This window comes from Halictus rubicundus, chromosome 2, assembly GCF_050948215.1.
Source record: "Halictus rubicundus isolate RS-2024b chromosome 2, iyHalRubi1_principal, whole genome shotgun sequence".
In the NCBI taxonomy this organism is placed as follows: Eukaryota; Metazoa; Arthropoda; class Insecta; order Hymenoptera; family Halictidae; genus Halictus; species Halictus rubicundus.
Window position 1 is genome coordinate 22,896,149 of NC_135150.1, and position 23,365 is coordinate 22,919,513.

Below are 23,365 nucleotides of genomic sequence, written 5' to 3' on the forward strand. Positions count from 1 at the left end.
AAAATTAAAATTGCGGACGGGGAATCAAATTCTACAAGTTTTGTAAATTTTTGTATCGATCAGCTTCTGTGACTCGGTCAAATTAAAATTAAAATTAAAATTGCGGACGGGGAAACAAATTCTACACGTTTTGTAAATTTTTGTATCGATCAGCTTCTGTGACTCGTTGAAAATAAAATTAAAATTGCGGACGGGGAAACAAATGCTACACGTTTTCTAAATTTTTGTATCGATCAGCTTCTGTAATTCGTTTAAATTAAAATTAATATTAGAATTGCGGACGGGGAAACAAATTCTACACATTTTCTAAATTTCTGTATCGATCAGTTTCTGTGACTCGTTCAATATAAAATTAAAATTGCGGATGGAGAAACAAATTCTACACGTTTTCTAGATTTTTAGGTCCCTGTATTTCTATACTCCCGTGTTTCTGTGGCTATGTGTTCATAGTTCAAGCTCCATGTTTGCATTATGTTTCAAAATTTTCAGCAACCTTGCTTACGCATTTCCACGGAACCGCTTTCCCACGTTTCGGTGCGTTTCAGTGAACTTTCAGTTCCCGGTTATAATACTTGAAAATGGCTGCTGATAGCGACCGGGGCACGGCCCGTTTCGAATTTCCAACGGGCCAAGGAATATCGAGGAAAAAGGAGCGTGAAATTCAAGCACCGAGAGGCGAAAGGACTCGAAATGGATGACGAGGATATTTCGCCGTGATAAAATTTCGATACACACCGGTATCGCGGTTCGCCCGGAAATTACGCGAAACCTCGAATTCAAATTGATATTCTTGAACAATTCGAATGGCTCCGTGCGCGGCGAGAGTTTCGATCCCGCGCCATTTAAATCTTTTATGGGACCGTGTTGCGGATGCTTTAAAATTTTGTTCAAGAGAAAACCGTTTCGAACGCGCGGTTTCAAAGAGCACTTTGTAAACGCGCATATTTTTACAGACGACCCCCCTCCCCTCACCCAGGTTTATTTTGATAAATGGACACAGAGCGATTCGAAGCGTTTACGTGTTCGCTGCGGCATTTAAATGGGTATACTTACTGAAATATCTTCGGTATTCTTTAGTTGAAAATAAAGTTTAAAAGGCTGTATTATTCGAAAGAGTACGTCCACGTACAAAGAGTATTTCTTTTTCTTCTTTATGGAACCCATTTTTATGTTTTATAGTTATTCTCAGTGATCAAGATACACAAAACTAAACGAAAGTCGGAATTTACGCTACTTTCTCTCGACCTGACCGATAATTCGCACGAGAATTCGCTGTTATGGAAGTGCAGTTTGGACATTTAAGAAGTCTGAACGTTTTACCGAAATGCAGTTAGGACCGTCGCGAGATCGTTTCTTTGAAAGAAGGGGGAAGGGTTATGAAGTTTATGACGGTGCAATGTCCACACTGGTTCGCGGGATACTCCCATTACATTTCTGGAACTGTTCTGAAACCTGCTTCGCCAAAACGAATTTTTGCGACGACGCGCGTGGTAGTAATTGAATAAATTTTATGCGCGAATTTAATTTTTTCCAAATTTTCTGGTCGACCTGTGGACCGCCCACGTCGGACTATTTTTAAAGATTGGCAAATTCAGGATCGGATATGATCTTTAAAATTGGAACTTCACTGTTCTTTTTTGGTGTTAACTCTACTTTACGTTTATTACTTAATACTTAATTTAAAACATACTGCAAAGATTTCAAAACGTGACAGAAGTTTGCAGATACACTATTAAAGATAAAATAGTGAGCCAGAAATCACTGAGCCAGTGAGAAAATGTATTGGAACATTAATAACTTTCGAAAAATGAGATGACAATTTAAGTACGTAAAGAGCTCCTTCGAGAACCAATTTCAAACATTTTTCCTGCCCCCAATCGTTTTTGACGAACTCAAAGTAATTTATCTAACACAATAACAATTGAAAATTTAAGATCCATGACACTCTCTCTTTGAACCTTCCCGGTTTTCCTATAAAATTCATTCTTAAATCTGGACAAACAATTGCATCTATTTCTGGAAAAAACGACACACTCGAGAATAAAAACAGCAACAAAATAACACGGCAGCTGTGTACTATTTCGACTAATTAGTAACCTTAAAACACTGCCATCCCTCAGTTTACCCAATTAAGCATTTCTGCCAGGTTGGACCGGCGCAGCCAATTAGGATCGTGTGATCCGTGGGTCACCGGTAGGCAATTCCCGAATTTTACAGTAAAACGGCCAGTCGACGGCCTTGTTACAAAATCGGAAGTTGGCCGTTGTTCGATCCGGTGCGTTCCCACGGAAAACGAAAAACCGCCGGTAGGCAAACCGGCCGTAAAACGTTCGAGCGAAACGCGCTCCGGGGCCAACCGTGACTATTTACAGTTTACAACGTAATTGCACCGGGCGAATAATCGCAGCGAGTAACAATAAAATCGCACGCGTTCACGGAAACTGCGGCTCGGTTTAGCCAGCGGCAGAGGACCGTCCACCCCGGATAAGCGTGCAAGGACGACCGTCGTATCGCCATTCAGAGTGCAATGCTACGGTGTGCTCGCAGTGTCAACGCTTAGCTCTCTCTTTCTCTCTCTCTCTCTCTCTTTCTCTCTCTCTCTCTCGCCTCGGGTACGCGAAAGGTGGCCCGAGTAAAAAACGACAGAAAGGGACAACTGTCGAGAAAGACCGGTCCCCAAGCATCGACACGCGAGAAGCCGTAAACAGGTTGTAAAGAGTCCCGTACCGTTTCGGGACACACCGTCACACTCTGCCCCTGGCACCCTCGGACTCGGAAATGATTAATTGCAAATCAGCTTTATTGCCGCACCGTCCTCCGATTGTAACTGTACATCCACCAAAGGAGCACTAAAAGCGACGTCACTTTGCGAAAATTACAAGAATAAGTTCATTAAGATTCTCAACGATTTTTAGCGGTGTTTGTCGTTGGCTGCGCGCGGAGGAATTCATTTGCTGAATAATTATTTCCTGCGAATGAATCTTTGCCATTTTGTTGGGCACCGCAGTTCTAGTCCTCAGTAGCCAAACTTCACTGCGATTGCCCAGTTTATTATATTTATTACATATTATTTTATTATGGCGATTTACTTAGTTTCATACTGGAAATGTTCACCGTTATTTCTTCTTTCATTTATTCCTTTACTTATTAAAATTGTCAAAAGGGTAGACACGTTTTCGCTTAATTTCTGCTTTTTGAAATTGATTAGATTTTTATCTCGCACAAGGACTCACAGGCTAGGGTAGGAGACCCCATTACTGTGGGGGTACCAATTGCTGTGCCTGTATTAATTACACTTATTTTTAAAGCATAATGAATATTGAAAGAGACATATAACATCTATATTAACTAATTTTAATGAAAAAGTTAAATATCTCTTTTGTAACCCTTAGCAATCGAATGGCGACTGTAAGGCGCCACTAAAAATTGCTGTATCGTTATTCAATATATTTTTTACATTTGTTTGTATTTAACAAATTACTGAACACTTCAGTATTGTACGAGTAAATTGCAACATCTTCATATGTATAACATGAAAAAAAGTATATAGGAGGGAAATATTCTAGGTCGGAAGAAATGTTTCGTTTGGGAGTTAAAATAGCTTCGAGTGCAAAATTCATTATACTTAAAAAAAAAAGTGTAACTAATATACGCACAGTAATTGGTACCCCCGCAGTAATTGGGTCCCTTACCCCATTTTTCACAACAAATTTTTGAACTCTACGTATTTGCAACAATACAAAGATTTCAGAAACATTTTCCAGTGGTCAACAAAATGTCTGACTCTATGACCTGAGGAATTTATTGATTGATAAAATGGTTTGGGGGTTGGTTTGGAAAAAGTGTTCCAAGAAAATTCGTTTCATTGCAACGGTCGAAGGTTACCCTCCGGGCGGAAGGTAATATTTTTTATACATCCGGGCTCGAGGTATTTTCGGGATGAAGAGTAATATTTCTGTGTAACGAGGCGACCAAGGACATCCGACGCGTTCCTCCGGGTAGAACAGAGAGCTATTCAACTCCCTTTTCTACAGTTTTCATACGACTGTACCTATCGTCGAGAGAGTTTTTGTGAGATGCAAGTGGGTCAGCGACGACGCGGCCGCTTGACCTGTATAATCTTTCGGCTCTACCTGTGCCGTGTCACGTAACGCTGCCTCATTAAACGGGCGTCGAGTAGGCTCGCAACACACATTTTACTGGAAGCTACCCTCGCCTTCGCTGCTAAAGCGTCCCGGAGATCCTTCGCCGCCGTCCCTCACGCCTTACTCCCTATTAGGGAGTCCCTAATTCATAGAAAGTTGCACCTGCCGAAGGTTTCCACGGCTCTTGCTGGCCTCGAAATCGCGCGGTTGCACTGTGCAATTTGTTACAGTGTACTTTGCTGAGATTTACAGGTTTACTACCGTGCAATCCATTGTATAAATATTCACGCCCAATAGGACCTCAATTATCCTATTCCTCAATTATTCTATTTATTACTTGATGGGATAAGGGGTCTAATGACTGTGGGGATACCAATAACTGCGCTTACATTAATCAGTTCCGATAATCGAGGTTCTGCTGTATAAACGATGGAATTATTTGCTCGGATTCAACTATTTGCGCTCGGTGCTATTTTAATTCTAAAACTTAATTTTTCCTCAGTCTTAGAAGATTCTCATTTTATTCATACGAAACTGATCCGATTTCCACGTATAATATTTAACTGTTTAGTGATCTATTGAATACAAATTTTGTAATGTAACAAATATTGTGTAATATTTTCTGTAATTTCTTTGAAACAATGCCACAAGAATTTTTAGTGGCGCTCAGAGTCATCTCTCGGGTGCAAAGGGTTAAAAATGAATTTTAGCGCTAGTATTTTCAGTGTATCAAATTTGCGGATTTACAAAATAGAGGGTTGCAGATCTTAACGCTTCAATGTGAATTTTTTGAACGAATTCATATTTTTAAAATATGGTACAAATAAATATCGAACGTTAAAAAGAGCCCTTGAACGTCTCACTGACCCACTAAATCGCGAGCATCGAACGCGAACGCCGAGCGCGGAAAGGAAAAGTCGAAAAAATGTAAATTAAGCGCGCGTAAAGCAAACAAAACGAATTTGCGATCGAGCAAAAGTGAAAATGAAATGTAAACGAGAATCGGGCGAATATGGTGGAAGCGAATAACAGAGACGAAAGTACGTGGTAACGTCGATCGAGAGGGGATGACAAGGAAAAAAGAGAAGGGCGGGATAGAAAAACATGAGAATATGAGAGAATGGTGCGGTCATGAACGATATCCCGTGGGACGTGAAAATCTATTGAAATTATTGGAAGTAAAAAAATGAAAAAATATTGAATCGATGGCGATGGACGCCTCAAATTTGTCAGGAAAAGGGGTTGTAATTCGGATAAAAAGACTCCAATAATAAAAAGGGACGAACGGAAGTCGAACGTTTGCGAAGAAAAATCTTCTTCTACAATAATAAATAGTAGAGTTAAATATACAAACGACTGCTGTGTGGATCGATAACGAAAACGTAATGAATGAGGTGGAAAATGTATTTATAACGAATGGGGGTCAAGCAAAAGAAAGACGAAGTTTATTTAGCACAGCAGGTAATATGAAACAAACAAATCGATAGAAAGAACTTGAAATTTCTATAGTGAGGTAACAAAGGCGTAGAGAAAATATTTGCAAAGACAGGAGGTATAATAGAATAAACAAAGCAATCTTCTTAGAGAAGAATCAAACGAATGGCGACAATTAAAATAAAAAAGACATCTCCACAGTCACGAGGAAAATAAAATAATCTTCATCGATGCGAAATTCTAAATACAGATGCAAACAGAAATTGAAGCACCGGCAAAAATAAATCACAAAGGCGAACGCGGGGGATGAAATTAAAATCACAAGAGGTCAATAGAAGGCGTTTAATAAGAGGAGTGGAAAGACAACGTTAAGGGGTTCAAGCTGAATAAATTGTAAACGCAAAGAAGAGTTGATCGAAGAAGCGAATCAGGGGTGAAAATTTCGATTGAAAACTTTTACGGAAGAGGAGGGGGTGAAAAGAGACTGAAGAAAATAGCGGCAAAGAAAGGGGACGAAATAAGGGGGAAAAGACAGTTTCCCATGATCTCCTCATCGGATCTCCTCTCTCCTCGTCCCTCGCAGCTACCCCTTTCTTCTCCCGTTGGATCCGGGCACATTCTCCCGTTTCCACCCCCTGCCTTGACTCTCACCCCCGAGCTACCCCCGACTTGGAATAAATCAATACACGTGTCTGCTACTTGGTGGTACACTCGGGGGTCGAACCTTAAGCCCGAATTCCGAGGAGCCGAAAAGTTTCGTGGGGTAGAGAAAAACAATTCGCGGGGGTGAGTTTAATTAACTCTCTCCCTTCCTTTCTCTCTCTTTTTCTCGAGGTCGAGGTGCGGCGTTGGGAAATTATCGTCGGAAAATAAAAAGGCCCGCTCTCCTGATTAAGCCCGCGATTGTTCAATTACGGTCGAACGCCGTGGACGCCTGGCAATCATGGCTGGCCGAGGAATTTTTAATAACGCCCTTTATTTCCTCCGAATCAACCGATCTCCCCGCAAACAGAAAACGCGAACCATTTCCATCCGACCGGGGAAAAAATTCCACCGAAACGCAAACCTTTCGATTCGCTTTCGTTCCGATTTATTTTACAAAATCCCGGGTCTCGATCGAGTTCACAGCCACCCTTTCTAAGGGCTCTTTGTTCCGCATCATCGTAGAGGAAATTGCCTTAACCACAGAAATATCTTCAGAATTTTCTAATTTTGTTGTACATTTAATTTCTCGAACCTTGGAAAGACAGGTTAAAAATAAAGAAATTAACCCTTGGCGGATCAGAAGATTTTCTGTTGCATTTTTTGGTAGACTAGTTGTATCACTTTTTTCCTATAAAACGAGATCATGCACTCGATACACGCAACGGTTTGATCAAGACAAAGGCGAATAAAAATTTGTGTCGTGTGATTTCAAAAGAATGATTTTTCTACAGACAATCTCTTGTAGAACATGGCGAAATGATTTTGGGAATAACTTGGAATTTATTCGCGCTAACTGTGTCAAATTTTAATCGAATGGGAGCAACAACAATTACTCTCGGAAACGTTGGAAGGAAAACTTTATAAACCGTGTAACTGAAGTGCTATGTTATTTGAGAGTTGCCTGCAACTGGAACGCTTTAAATAATTTAAATACTGAAAACTCCGGACAGATTTGCTTATAGCCTTCTGTGCTTCCCAGAACTCGAAGCTTCATCCCTTAACAAAGGGAAGTGTACCAATATTATTTACTATATGGAGACATTATTTTCAGTAGAGGATCCGTGTGTAACGATGTGCGATTCAATGCACAGACGAATGTAAAATTTATATGAGGAAGCAATTTCGGACACCTGGCTACGTTCAGGGTGGGAACTGATTTGTATTCGACTCACCTAATTGGCGGCAAATGTCAGCCTTCAGATGAGAGGGCAGTGTCTTCTCTTTGAGCAGCGCCTCGTAGTGCTCCTTGGCTAGGCGATATTTTCCTTGAACCTCGTAGAGGTGGGCTATGTGAAATTTTACTGCAACAGAAAATGAATTTGGTTAAATCGTTATCTAGAATATAGAATAATGTGAAATTCTAACCATGCTACCCTCGAGTGAACGTTCACTCATTTCTCAAATACTGCAAAATCTTTTCTTTACCTCTGCATTGTAATCTGACGCATTCGATTGAGATCCGAATGCACGAATAAAACACATACCTTTTTAACCCCTTCCCGTACTTCAACGAGTCTGACTCGTGACGAATATTATGGCACAAACGTAAACATCGCGAGTAGGACTCGTGGGCTGAAAAAATCTGCCAAACGTGAACACCAGTCAGACTCGCGGAATGATTTACAAATGATTGTATCACAGGTATTTACATTTCGGCTAGTATTGCAACTATTTTCGAGAATCACTCTGCTATGTTTATCGCGCATTGACCCCTACCGTTTAGGCTCGGATTTCGTCCAACTAAATGGCACGGGGAGAGATTAATTAAAACTCGAGGCAACGCGGTGAAATATTAAGAATGTAAAATGAACTTCAGGAATATTCCCGAAATTGAACTGCACCGGACCGAACGCGGGCACAAACACGTCCGTATACAGTAAGGAACAAAACTGTTTACACACTATACCACTAGTGTTGCAAGCGCATGTATTAAAAGCGCGATTTTAACTCGAAAATCGTGAACAATGGCAATTTCCACTTTTAATCGTTTATAACTCGTAAACGAAGTAACCAATATCGGTGAAATTTCCAGCATGGATATAATTTATTCGAGCGAATCGAACACATTCTTTGAATTTTCAATACAGGCTCGGATAAAAAAGCTGAGAAAACCAACTGTTACTATTTCTTTCACGATTCCGAACAATTCAAACTTTTGTCTAATAAACTAATCCTTCCAACTTCTCGAAAACACTAAAGTTATACAAGGTACTGAAAATGCTGATAGAGCAGCCAAATTAGCAGCCTGCGACACAAAAATGAAACAAATCACCCATTATACCAGACCAAACGATCTTGAAAACCACCTAAATGAAATTTTTAGGAAACAGGTATTTGACAAAATTAAAAGGAATTATATACAAAAATATCATAATGAAGGAGCGGATTTTGAGTGGCACAAATTTCCAAGTCCAGTAGATCGTCAAATTCAAACTTCAATTTCTAGAATCAGAATTGGGCACTCAGAAATAACCCATTCATTTTTGTTAAATAAGAAAAAGAATACGATCTGCGATATATGTAAAGTACCAATTAACATAAACCACCTAATAATAGACTGCACAAAATATGAGAATGAAAGGAAAAATGCTAAGTTGCCTAGATCCTTACCCATTCTGTTAAGTTCTAAGGAGTATATCGCCGGTCTTGCCAAGTATGTATATCAAGGATACAAATATGTACAATATATTGTAAGAAAATGTACCGTGTTGCTAATGACCTTTGATGTTGAAGCAACATTAAACAATTAAAGAAGAACAATTACTAAAGTTATTTGGACTAATTTGAAAACAGTTATGCTGTTTCAAATAGTGTGTAATCAGTTTTGCTCCTCACCGTAGAGACGTTCGCCATGGTTGGGAGCAATTCACCGACCTTCTATAATTTTCCGCCAGCTTCGAGTTACACTTCCCGTCAAGTTCCCCGACGCTTCCCGGCCACGTGATTAACCAACGAGCAACGTGCGACTGGCCTGGATGTCGCGGTCGTTCGAAACTATATCGCTCTCGCAACTTCTAGCCGGATCAAGAGGACGCGAGAGGGAATTCTGCACGAGGAAAGTATTCCGCGAACGAGCAGGTGGGGAAACACCGTTCCGAATGCGTCCGACGATTCACGCGGGAATCACAAACCACGCCCGCGCGATCGAATCGTGATAAGCTTTGCACAATAACAAACCGAGGAAGAGCGGTTTTCAAGATAATTCCAGATCGCCTCTACTATCGACGTACCCCACCGACGATAGAGTTCTCCGGTTTAAAAATACGCGCTTATATCGAACAGCGATAATTTATCTCTGCTGGAACTGAAGATGCACGAAAATGTCCAAAACAAACGTTGCACTTTGTATTACTGCCTCCATCTTCTGTCTAATAGTTGTTTATGCAAAATGTGGGAATGCCATTCTGCACGATGATAAAGATATAATTAACAAATTGTGACTACTGAGCGATGAGAAAATAGACGAACCGTTTGATGCTGATTTCAATATTATCTCGAATAAATATAAAATATCGTTTGTAATAAATGTTACATTTTTAGATAGATATTTCAATGTATTTTAAAATGCACTTGTAGTTTTAAATGCATTTTTCTGGAATATTGCAAACATGAAATAATGTATTTCAGAGTATTTCTTAACTATGTCGTTTAACCTTTGTTTAATTCATACGCACTGTTTAGCATACGCAGACCTTTATTTTCAGTTGTAATTTTTCTTGCTAAAGTTGCATATGTATCAAGTAGAGCTGTTAGTTATGAGTAGACTGTCGATGAATATTACGATTACTTATTTTCTTGAACGATCTTAATAAACTTAAAATAATATATCAACGTTCTTAGATTCTTGTTATTACATGAAATAGTTGATAGTAGATATTCTTAATGTTTACAAAGCAATTCGTGTTTAGTATTTTTCTACAAAAATCAACGTATTTCATTATTAAATAATTCATCATTTCATATTTATTATTTCATACAAAAATATGAATTAACCGAATACTCGAATAAAGGTCAGATTGTACTAGATAGGTCAGTCGGTGAATCGCAAATAAGTTGCAGAATTGATGCATTTGTGACAAAAATTAGTAGGTGCAGTTTAAAACAGTAAATAGATTGAAATAATTAAAAAATGTCGGTATACTGTTGTCAGAATGTCAGAATCCACAATGAGGAGAATAAATTTGTACCTCTGAAGCGTGCAATTGCTGCTTAAAAATTTTATTTAACATAAAGATCCGAAAGAACATCCGAATTTTCTGAACAGCGGACAAGGGTCAAAGAAATGAACGGACGAGGATTTAATTTGATAAGCATCGCGAACAACGTAGCAGTCGGAAGCACACCCTTTTTTAAAGGGTTAATAACGCAAAAATCACGGTGCTGGAAGCACGATGGCTCCGCCGTGATATCCGCGGCTCCCGTATCATATTTTTATCCCTCGTGCTAAATTTAGATGATAATTAAACAGTGGGACGTCTTCCGCGTGAGTGTCCACGTGACTCATTCATGTCTCACGGTAATCCGAAGTGACGCGGATAAAGCTATACAGCGGCATGAAATCCTGTCCGGAAAGAGTAACGGAGATTCCCGTTTTATTAATTAAGGCTTCAAGGCTCCGCTTTCCTCCCTACCTCCCCTCTCCCACCCTCTTCGCATCACGTATTCTTACTTAACACATTACGGTATAGTAATCGCGCGGACGAGCGCCACCGGAGGACAATAGCGAGTTGTAAAAGTGTGCTAATTCTTCTCTCTACTTTCTTTTTCAAGCAACTCCGCCGGCTTCTTTATTCTGCATTCGGAATCTTATTTCGAATTTATTTATTTTAGTTTCTTCATCGTACCTCATACGTTCGCCAAGGTGAAAATTTGTTATTTTTACACGCTTTAAAATTATTGATCTCTCTGTGTTGTGAGGTGTATTTTTTTTTTTAATATGATGCTGCAAGTGAAAGAGAATTCTTTTATTTAAAGGGTATAACAGAAACGAGTGAAATATTACTGTAGGGTCTTTCATCGTAACCATTTGTTATTTATGAGTAGACAAAATGACTGTCGAGCAAAATTATGTCGAAAATGAGCACAATTTTAAAAAAATACCAGAGAATTTAAGAGCAACTTGCAACATTTAGAAATTGTCGAATTGAGAAAGAACTTTTTAACGCAGAAAAGTTTTATTTTGCATAAAGATCCGGCGGTGTACTTATGAGAGTCAATTTGCTTTATTTTAACTTACGTAAAATTTCAATTTCTTCGGTCCGCGAATGACAAATAAAATGCAACCGTCCTCAAAATTTCAACCAATTTGTAGTGAAAGATAACTGTATGATTTATAAATGCGCGAAAAATCGTGAAATCCGAATTGACGATTTCGAACACCGTTCTCCGAAGGATCTTCGTTGCGTACGTAGCGTAAAATGAAAATATGCTAGATTCCACGTTCGCGTGTAAGTAACGCTTAGCGAAAGCGTCGAACGGAGCACAATGCGCGATAAATGCTATCGTTGTTGCTCGTGATGTAAGAGTGGCTGTATCACGGTTGAAAACCGGGTCAAGTTCGCGGAGGAAAGTGAGCAAAAGATCCATGGCCGCGATGCCTGTCAAGATGTTGCGCGCAGGTATGCAATTGGCACTTTCCACGCGGACGAAGTATCGATTTCATCGCGGCTCGCTAAACAATATACAGGGTGTCCCAGAAAAGAGCCGATGCCCGAGGTCATTTCAAGTAACTTTTTCGTTCGCGCAAATGTTCTCCGCGACTTTGTTAACGAGTTATTAACGAAAAACACGGACCAATAGGAGAACGCGGTTACAGCGGTTCCAGTCGAGCGTGGCGTTGGCATTGGCCGAGCTGGGAATTCATCCGCTGAAGCCGTGCTCTGATTGGTTCGTGTTTCTCTGGTGATAACGAAGCCGAGGAAAATATTTTCTCAAGGGAAAAAATTTTCTTCCAATGACCTTGGCAATCACCCTTTTCAGGGAAGCACATTTTTGGGACACCCTGTATATGAAAAGTGGCCACGCGAGACCTCGATACGCCGTCGGTGTTCCCATTTTTATTTCCACGTTTACACTCGACACGCTTCGCTACATTATTATTTACTGTATTCATTTCAGGTGCAACTTATCTACCAGAAAACATGACGCAAATTACTGACATAAATCATGTATATGTACAGGAGAGAGACAGTAGAAATTATGAAGAGTTTCTCAAGTATTTCGCCAGGCAAAACAAAAATGAAATTTCCCAGTCTGAAATTGTACCAATCCATTTTCGAATGACAGTTGCTCCCATTTCCCTTTTTGTTCCCTTATCGGCGCAGCAACTGTCGCGGCCCGTTAAAGGGGGAAATAGCCGTTCCCGAGCGGTCTGCGCAAAGAATTACACTCGAGGGCAATACCGGTGTATGATTTCAGGTCGAACGAAAGCGGCGGCGCACGGTAAACAGCTGCCGATACGTTATTTTTCTTCGGGATCGAGACGCGCGTAGGTGATGCAACACGAGGAACAAAACCGGGACTCACTTTCGAGCTTGGAGAAGGAAGCAGGTGTCGTGGCATCGATCAGAGCGAGTGTCAGGTGCTTGAGGGCGGCGTCGAAGTCAGCGTGGACCTTCAGCATCAAGCCGAGCCGTAGGTGAACCTCGCAGGCTCGTGGAAATCCTGGCTCCACCCATAGCACCTGCTGGAATGCTTTCACGGCCCTGCCAACAGAAAATGTTATTTCATTGTTATCTCCTCAGATTACTTTCACAGTCGATAAAAGTCCCTCCCGTAAACGGCAATTACGGTTTCATAGTCGACAACCACGACAGAATCGATTTTCTTCGCACTCTCTCGAACCATTATTGCGAACCATCAATAAATGGACACTCAACAATATTTTTGTTGAAAATATTTTTTCACATCTTTAACCCTTTGCGGTCGTATGTCTGCTCTCAACCACCACAGCAAAGAACCATATTGATCTTGAATTAAGTTGATAAGAAAAATATAAAATATAGTTTTTACATAAAATTAAAACATATTATTGTGTTACATATGTCTAAAGTTTAAAAAAGAATTAATAAATGTTTTTCCTTCATAATCTTGCATATTATGTATGTATTACTGTTCGTTCAACGAAAATTAATTCCGACCAACATGACACCTATGTATAAACTCAATACGACCGCAAAGGGTTAATATTGTTTCACATTCCATTGAATAAAAGTCATAGAATTGCAAGAAAAATTGCTGTGCGTTTCTCAGAATAAAATGTTCTTTAGATAAAATGTCCGTCTACGTCTAAAACCACTAAAAAAGACAGATATAAAATACCAAGAAAAGTTGTTGTACACTCCTCAGAGTATTCTTTATTTCAAATATAAAATATAACACAAATTCATTGAATTAACCCTTTCAGGACGAAGATTCGCGACATAAAATTCATGTTTGCAGTCCCTAAGATTGCAAACAGACACTTTAATTATTTACACAACAAAAGATCACTACATATTCTTACTTTTTCCCCAATAAACACATCATTCATGTATGATTCCGTTCCGCAAGAACAATATTTGTTACACTTTAAAAAATTCTCGTCCTTGAGGGATTGAAATGTACAATGCATACAGAAATTGGTGGAAGAATGAAAGAACTTTAACTTAATCAATCCTTAAGGGATTGAAACGTGCAATGAATACAGAAATTGGTGGAAGAATGAAATAACTTTTTTTCATAATTCTTTTGGAGGAACGTACGAGTATTAACAAAATGCATGCATAGAAAAATTGGTTGAAAAATCAATTTTCCCATAGCTACAATATTTTGGAGCATACAGAGATTGGAAATTATGTAAAATTGTATCTCTAAAGAATTAAAATACACGTATAGTGAAATCGGTTGAGAGATCAATTTCTCCATAACTATATTTTGGAGGAATGCACGAGGATCGGAGTGCTGCGATTTTGCGCCTATAACATCGTGCCTCCAAAATACTCTCAACATTGATGAAGTTATAGCAATTTGCAGTTCGAGTAGCGTAGTCTGTGTCCGACAAATTGGTGCCGGCGATATCTCGAGATCTACATGATCGATCGACCTCAAACTTGGCGCGTACCTTCGTCGCACCTGTCGCGACGGCCCGCACCATAATTAAGTCAAAGCAACTTTTTATTCGAACTTTGCAGGCCACGGAGGATTAAAAAATCGAGCGAGAAGAGATATTTATGGAAGAAGAAAGTATGCGAAACGTTTCAGCGACGTTCTCGGTCTCGGAACTTTTGCGAAAACCAGCAACGATTCGAGGTCAGAAAGACATCGCCGCTCGAGGTGTCTGCGGTTGCGAAATATCGGCGAACCGTCCGGACAATGCGCGTTAAATATTTATCCGCGATCGTCCGCCGTCGCGGGGACACGCGTTTTCTTCGGGGTCGACGAACGACCATTAGTCCTCGGAACGGTGACGATTTCCGATTGTCAGTCGTCGCACGACACGTCGCGGGCTTTAAGAACCGTTCCGTACATTTTCGTCGAGGTTAATAAAATTCTCCGCTGTGACCGTTGTTACGCCGGCTCTCCTTTTGTTCGACGAAACACAGTCCGTTTTTAGCATTCGGGAACGTCACACCGAGAGGACACGTTTCGTACTCGAAAATTCACGTCCGTCGTTCAATCTCTGTCACCCTCTGACGCGGACGATTTCACGAAAGATGAACCCACGATTCCATTTATATTGCATTCGTCCTTTTTCTGTTTAATTTTTTTTTCTTCACGAGGGGAATTGTGGTGGACGGATGGAAAATTGTAATCGAAAGCGACGGAACGTTTATGGTTCGACGGAAAATGTTTTGCAGACTCCTTTTTTGTAAGCAACGAACGAACCTGGTGCGTGATTTACGAGCCTGTGCTTATTACTGTCCGAATCAATTTTTTATTATACTATGAAAGCGGAAAGGCAATTTTTCCCATTCTCGAAAAATTGTGAAAATTTGAACGGCAATAATTTTGTTAAAATAAATTGTAGAACAATAAACTTGGACTGATTTTGAAGCTTGAATCCTCTACTTTCTCAATGCATCCTTTAAGTAGAAAAATTCTGCATGACATAGTAGACGAAAAACTGAGGACACGTTTGCACTTGAAAACATTAACAAATTTTTCTCGAGAGTGGATCCACCTCGGATTTGAAGGTTGAAGGTTCCCTTTGCATCGAAACTCGATGTACAATTTTTTCCAGCCGATTAAATTGAAATTTGAATAAAAAGTGTAGTGCCTTTACAACAACACGAGGTAATTACACGGTCAAACTTGTCCCTCGTTTTTGTTCTTCAAAACAGTTAAAAAAAAAAACGTACCTAAAGTTTCGAGGTCTCGTTACAAAGGTGAAGCTTCAGGCTTCGGATCTGTAGTGGATTCGCTGACGGTAAAAATTGTTTAAAGTTTCCACGGACGCTTGAGCTTGCAGCATTTTCGGGGAAAAAATTTAATAAAGGAACGCCGCGTTTGGTAAAAATGAAACGTAAACGGGAGAAATATTTAATTACGGCTCGATGAAACGGAGCATTAAAGAGGGGGTTAAAGGAGAATTCCTTCTCAGGCTGCGTGAAATGTTACCTTATCAGAAAATTGTGCTCGAGCGAGCCGAGACCAGAGATTCAGACATTCTCCGCGCTCGTGCTAAGAAGGAGACGGCCGTTTACACTATCGGAAATTTGTTTTCCAGTAAAGGGCAGCTGCCCGGAGGTATTTGCACAGCCCTTAAAGCGTTAAAAGGCTGCCTCGTCTCTCGCGTAATCGAACACCCGACTCGTCGAACACGCCGTATTAACGAGTTCCTACACGTAGCAACGGGATCAACCGCCTTGCGTGTTCGATCGACAAAATCACTCGAGTGTGCCGCGAGTGTTATATCAACATCACTTTTTTTCGACGATAAACAAACAAATCGATCCATGCGCTCCGCGGACTCGATGGAACAGTGCCAACAAATTTGCCGCGCGAATAAACAATTTAATACCTTCATACCCTGGCTCGACGCATTAACATTTTCCAAGTCGAGTTGGACACAAAGAATTCATATTACGAAAGAAATGATTAAGAACGGAGGATCTCGAAAATTTGGTCAAAGAATCGCGAAAGGACGTCGCGAAAGAAATTAATATTCTCGCTTCCGCGGGTTACGTTCGCTGCAAAGAGGAGTCGAGAAGCGAGGCGGAAAGTTCAGCAAGCGCGGGGTTGCATTACCGTCCGATCGATGAAAAATGGCGTCGGTTAAAAATTCACGAGTACAGGACGGGTTCCCTCGTCGCGTCGAGAAGAAACCGGGGGAAAAAAGCGGAACGAGAAGACGAAGAAGACGAAGAAGAAGAAGAAGGAGGAGGAAAGGAACCGGGAACGAAACATCGGCTGGCGTAATCGCGTGCATCGTGCGCGTACAAGTGCATGCGTGCCGGCGATGCAGAAAGACGGACAACAGGAAACGGTCGGTGCGCTCCGACTTGTCACGCGACGAGTTCTCGAACGAGAAACAACCACAGGGACACAACGCGCACCACACACCGTACCCGGTGGCCCCGAATACGCTGACAACAACAATTGCGCAGCGGCGAGCGAGGCTCGCGCAGGCGGATCGCTCTCCCGGTGCATAGCGGCGTGCATCGCCCGGTGCATATATGCTCGGTCGAGCGAGACGCGACGACGAAAACCACGGCCGGCCTCGATGCGCCGCGGAACCACACCGGAAATAAACGCTTCCCGGCGACGAATGCTCGATCACGTGATCCCCAGAGTTGCACGGAGGGTTGCACGGAGTTGCATTCGAGGCGCGCAGACCGATGCACTTTCGCGAGTTTCGATGTTTTTCTATCGAACTGCGTTGGTGGCTCAACAAGTGCTGAAATGAGCTACAAACGTTTAAAGATGGCGAAGAAATGCAGTTTTGCACTAAATTTTTCATTCTGAATTTTTACATCTTTTTCAGTGTCTGTCGTTTTCTTCCGCGTCAACTGATTTTTATGAAATTTTCAGAACACGTGTAATGGATACAGATCTACAAAATGTAATGCTTAAATTTACAATATAGGCACACATGAAAAAGTTGTAGACTACTTTTCGTAGTTTCTTTGTAATGGCGACCAATTCCAATTTTTTTCAAAAATCGAATACAGTCAACCGCAAGTTCTCTGTAATATAGATCTGTTTTCCTCGGTTGCTCATTTATTAACACGTTCCGTGCCAAGCCGTTTTTGCTCGACTTGTCGTTCAGGCCATTTAATGTTTGGGCATTAAATAAATATGTCTGCGTGTACCATCGGTGGTACACGTGGCACGGAACGTGTTCACGTGCAATTATATCTATTGCTGACTGTCATTCATTTACCTCTCCTTGGAGGAGTGCGAACTCAGCAGTTCTCTATTATTGCTGAACACCGAGACGACAAAAAAGAGCAACCGCGGAAGATTGCTGCGAAAGCAAGACGAGAAACGAGCATGATTGACCGAAGACTGCTCTCGCTCATGTTCGCCAGCTTGCATCCTAAACGGAACAGGCTTCCCGCTGCACCCGACGCATCGACGAAACAATTGGACCGTTGAAATCAATTGGTTCGATGAATTGTCTGCCGAGTAATGGATGACGCGCGTTCCAGGTACCGGTACTCGCAGGGTGTCGCTTTATTTCGGAGCTGCTGGCCAGAAGCCAGCGTTAACGGTTTACGTAGCACTATAAAAGTCACTATTTTACATTACTTTATAGAAACAACAAGAATGCGCTGCCCAAATTTACAGCCATTTTTTTAAACCCCTTGTCCTGAATACTCCCGATTGCTCGGGCCACAATAAACAACGTCGGTCACGCGTCGTGCCATTTACCTGTTTAGTATACTCGCGAGCCACGAGCCTGACTCGTGTTGTTTTGGTCCGAACGAGGTACCCACGGTTCAGGCTCGTGGTTATTGTTTTTGGCCAAATTTCCTTCCACGAGTCTCACTCGTTTTGTAGGACGAGGGGTTAATAACATATACCCAAAGAAATAAATTTCTTGGATAATTCCTCGCGGATGTGTCTCTCGAATCTTGATAATTGTAAATTAAAAATATTAGAACTCGTCATTTTGATTTATTTTGTCCCGTAAACCTAGTGTTAACACTAGATTTGCGGGACCCGTCAAAATGACGGATTCTAATATTTTTAATTCACGAGTATTGAGATTGCAAACATGGATCCATGCGGGATTATTTAACGAATTGATTTCTCCAGGTAGATATCATTTAAAAAATGGCTACAGATTTGGATAGATATATTCATGTTATTTTTATAAGGAAACGTGAAATAGTCATTTTTAGTGCTCCGCGAACCTAGTGTTGAGTCAACGTATACAGGTGAGAGTCGAGCTGCTGGAGGTTTTCGGAGAGAAAGAGAAAGAGCTTTCTCAAAAGTCGGCCCCGCGACACGGAGAGACGGAGCTGCATGCATATTGTATGCAACGCGGCTCGGCGCGGCACAGTTTTAAACAGGTTGCAGACCTCGCGCGCGTTTCCTCGAACTGCTACGGCGGCCGATAACGTAACAGGTTGCTGGAACGTCGTGCCGATCCGGTGCAAAGCGGTCGGACAATGTTTTTCACAGAACCCGTTGTTCGACACGCGGAATAATCGAGGATTATGAAATCGATAGGGAACGACGGGCCGACGCTCGACGCGGCATTACCGTTGGCAAACGAACGCGGTTTAGCTTCCGCTGTTGGCAAACAAGAGAGAACGCTGCCTCGGCTACAAATAGAAGTCTTGAGGAAACGGACTCGCCGCAAAATCTGGCGAGAATCTCTCGCGTACTGCATTCTTGTTTGGAGGACGTTGCATTCATTTTACACGTTCCTCGCCGATCTTGAATAAACCGTGCGTTCTAATTCTAGCCATCTACCTTCTGTTCCAAGTCCAAATGAAAGGACAATAATCATTTTGAATTTTACTTCGTTGCGGTAATGTTTGCGGAACATCTGACTCAACGTGTCGGGCTTGTTACATTAAACGACAAGATTTAATATAATAATGAATATATGATAACAACGATGGTGGTGGTGGTGGTATGGTTACTGCGGATCTTTATGCAAAATTGTTTGCCTCATTTGTAAGTAACAGAGGCCAATTCCTTTCTTCTTTTAATAATGCCAACAAGCTGACACCAACACATCAATATTCTTAAATATTTTTAATCTCCTCACTGCTTCAAATTGCAACTACTCATTCTTGTCGTAAATGCATAAAATCCGCGGTCTAATGATAATTCATAGACTACGGGTGTTGTGCATGTACGACGAAAATTTTTAATACAAAACTGTGGATAAATTACACGAATTTAAACCTTGAGGGACGACGTTCGATCATTGGTTTCTTTATGTACGGTAGGTGACCGCGGATGCTTGTGAAAAATAAAAATTGTTTTGACTGCAAGATCCAGAAGCTACACAGACATTTATTTCTCAGAGAGTTGAGAACAATGCAACAGTATTTATAAATTCCTTTAACGCGCTTACTGTTTCGCATAAATAAAATAAATGTAATAAATGCATAAATAAATTCCCGCGGTCATTTCAAGTAACTGTTTCCTTCACGGAAATGTTCTCCGTGGCTTTGTTAGGGAGTCATTAACGGAAACCGCGGACCAATCAGAGCGCGGCTACAGCGGGCGAATTCCCGCTCGGCCAACGTCAACGCCACGCTCTGATTGGCCCGTGTTTTTCGTTGATAACTCCTCGACAAGGCCGCGGAGAACATTTTCGCAACGGAAAAAGTTACTTCAAATGACCTTGGGAATCACTGCTTCCGAGGAAGTGCATTTCTGGGACACTCTTTACAGTCACTGAACAACAGGCATACAATTAGTACAAACTTTCTTCCTCGTCTACGAAATTATAAACGACAAAGGTGGGGTTAATCGAGGTTCTACGGTCACGTATACAAACAATGCGCTGACGCGCGTTGCAAAGTCTCGCTCGCAGTTTTCCAAGAGCGATCGAAGGGAGGGGAGCCGGGGAGAAATATTATTGCCGTGATAAAGCAGATACAAGGCATTGTTTGATCAGCGATGGCGGGAGCCGAGGGGGAGGCGGAAGCGACGAGGACGTTAATTCCGCGGCGGTGGTGCTCGACGACAAATTAATTGAAGCACTACGGGCGAACCGAGCCAGCACAATGAGAAGTAGACCGACGACGATGGCGAAAAAAAAAAGACGAAATCGGAGGAGAGGGAGAGGACGTGTAAGAGAGAGAGGAGGGAGGAGGAGGAGAGCGAGAGACGCGGAGAGGGGCAGCGAAAAGATGGCCATTGCCTTGGCGTAAAGACGGTAGTAGTAAATTCATTCACAAGAAGACCCATTCATCGTTTCATTCACTCGCGTTTCCTTTCGGGGTTCGTTGTCTTCGGCAATGAGTCACTGTTGCACACGCTCCTGGCCGCGCGTGTGGGAGAAGGAGAAATGTCAGTGACTCTTGCGAAGCATTCGCGGATACGCTCGCGAACGCTGCCGCCGGCAGCCAGAAAAAATTCGCCGACCGGAAGCCACAGATAAAATTTTAGATTTTAGATAGCAATTTTAGAAACGGAATCGATCATTCGCCCACTAACCCTTAACGAACCAATGCCGTCATACAAGCTGCATGACTTACTGGGACCAATGTCGCGTATATGAGTCGTTTTGCAGTAGTACACCTTTTCTGTGAACTAAAGATGCCCTATATTTCAATAGTTCTGAATATAGCCGTTGTAATTGCTGTTAATACAACTCAGCAGTAACTGTTTCTCCAGGTTTCAACAACTCAAAGTGAACTATGCCAGGAGAGTCCCACCAAATGCACAGTAACACCTTTCTAAGTGATAAGCTAGGTTAAAGGGTTGATATTGCGGTTTGCTTGGAACGCTCTATGTTATCATAAAGAATCCATTGTTCATCTCCGGTAACGATTAAGAAATGGATCTCTACGAAATCTGGATAGCAATCAAGTGCAAATTGATCGACGAATATTCTTGAGGTCTCAGATAATTGATGCGGTACCCATGTTCCTTTGTATAGTTGACCATGTGCACCCAAGGCTTCTCGATAATTCTTGCATATTTAACCCTTTGCACTCGGGGCCTTTTTCGCGCGGCGCACCAGCAACTCGAGACGTTTCGCAGCCTTTTTGACGCATTTCTTACCACTAACTTAAAATCATTACACACGCAAATTAATGTATAAAATTTGTATATTTCAACATTTCATATATCTTTACACCTTTATAAACATAATTTCTTAAATATTAGTCTCTGTAATTTTTCTGTGTATGATATTTCATGTAACAATTCCCAAGATGCATGCCCGGCTTGTCGGAGCAAGTATTACAATAATATGTCGTTTGATGCCTCTTTCCGGGTTTATTTCTCTGAGAACAGACTTTGCAGTCCTTCCTAACTCCTGTTATTATAGAATATTGCGTATCTTTCCATTCAAGCGGATATCTTCGGAATCGGAGGTTGGAGTCGAGGCTCGATCGCGTGGCTGGCGAAAATCTCCAGTCAATTGGTGGACTAATGTTTTCAAATATCGCAAGTGATTAAGCGGGCGCTCGCTTCTCTGCGGTTTAGTGGCTTTATGTAAAATATATGAATTTATTGAACAAATGTTAGAAAAATCGAAGTAAGCAAACGGTCGAGGCAGGCCATGTGTTTTTTGTCAGCGCGTTGCCCCTCTCCCTAAGGGAAAGTCCTTTAGCTTGGGGGTGTCATAAACAAAGAGGCATACTGTCGAAGGCGTTCTCACGGCTGAGGATTTTTGGGACAGCAGGACATTCTTATTCTGACTGTCGTCGTATACGGTTGTCGTGAATAAAGATTCATAGTATTTTGCAATACGCCCACATTTATTTAATTTAACGATATCGCGTTATCTATCTTTCTCGGGTTTTCTTACACAAATTTCTAAACCAAAAAAAAAAAAAAAACAGTTTACGCCACCATTTTAGCGATTTTCTTAAGAAACAGTACGTTGAGACATACTGATCTGCACGATCGACATCGTCCATATGTTTGATATAATCTATTACTACGTCGGAGGTACTAGGTTTGAACTAATGCCGAAAATGCAGTCCGGTTCGTGGTTGCGGACTAATTTCAGATAAGAAAGTCTTATCTCCATTTGAAGGGGTGTCATTTTACACTTCATAAGATTATACGGAAAGAGCGTAGAAAACCGCGTCGAAGAAACTAAACGTAAACCGTTACTGCCGCGCATCGAGTTATCGCAGCAAACCAAATGGTGAGCGAGGGTCACCCCTCAAGTTTCGGCATCAAACCACATGGTGAGGGAGAGTCACCTCTCGAGTGCGAAGGGTTAATTTTGGATCAGGTTCCACTAGAGATTTTAGGGTGTCATCAAATTCAACTGGTCGTCCACTTCGTGGCCTGTGAGAGAGGTCATAATCACCAGCAGCAAACCTTCTGAACCAACGTTGACACTTGTTGACCTTCGATACATCTCCATAAACATCGCAAATTTTCTTTGTTGTTACCGTTGCATTAAGGGGGCCGACAGGCATTTGGCCTTGACTGTCACGCTATGTTACGCTGGGCCTTTTTTTTTTCTAGACATTTTACGTCTTAAATAAGTTAGCAATCAATTAAAAATGCATACCACCGTGTCTGTACATGTCTTTGCTACGTCTGTACAGAGCCTTTTTTTCGATACGAACACTAAATCTCTCGAAATTAAGAGAATCTCTCAGCGGCAGCCATCTTGCGACGTCATACTTGCTTCAGAATTCGGATTTTCTGCCGAATATTACAAATTACTCCACGATGAGGTAGAAATTCGCGATTTGGGCTCTATACAGACGTAGATTGGACTTTTAGGAAACACAATTGACCACTTCTAAACTGTTTATTGCAATATTGAAGCGACAGTTTGTATAGATTTTGACCCTTGCATACGTATATGGATTTCAAACCCTTAAATCCCGCATGAAAATGAAAAAGTATGCAATGACGAATATGATCCTCGAAGGGTACGGACGCCGCCATTTTGTTACAGGGTTGTAAAAAATTATACTTTTTCGAATATTTTGAAC

General features: G+C 41.4%; 1 protein-coding gene across 2 annotated transcripts in view; it reads right to left on the reverse strand.

Moving 5' to 3' along the window:
* Positions 1 to 23,365, reverse strand: part of Utx (Utx histone demethylase) — a 147,580-nt gene that overhangs the window by 21,699 nt on the left and 102,516 nt on the right. For both annotated transcript variants that reach the window (XM_076806015.1, XM_076806016.1), the window contains 2 exons: positions 12,810 to 12,988; positions 7,457 to 7,585 (listed from right to left, as the gene is read on the reverse strand). In XM_076806015.1, coding sequence (XP_076662130.1) covers positions 7,457 to 7,585; positions 12,810 to 12,988 — 308 coding nt within the window. The remainder of the gene's footprint in view (positions 1 to 7,456; positions 7,586 to 12,809; positions 12,989 to 23,365) is intronic.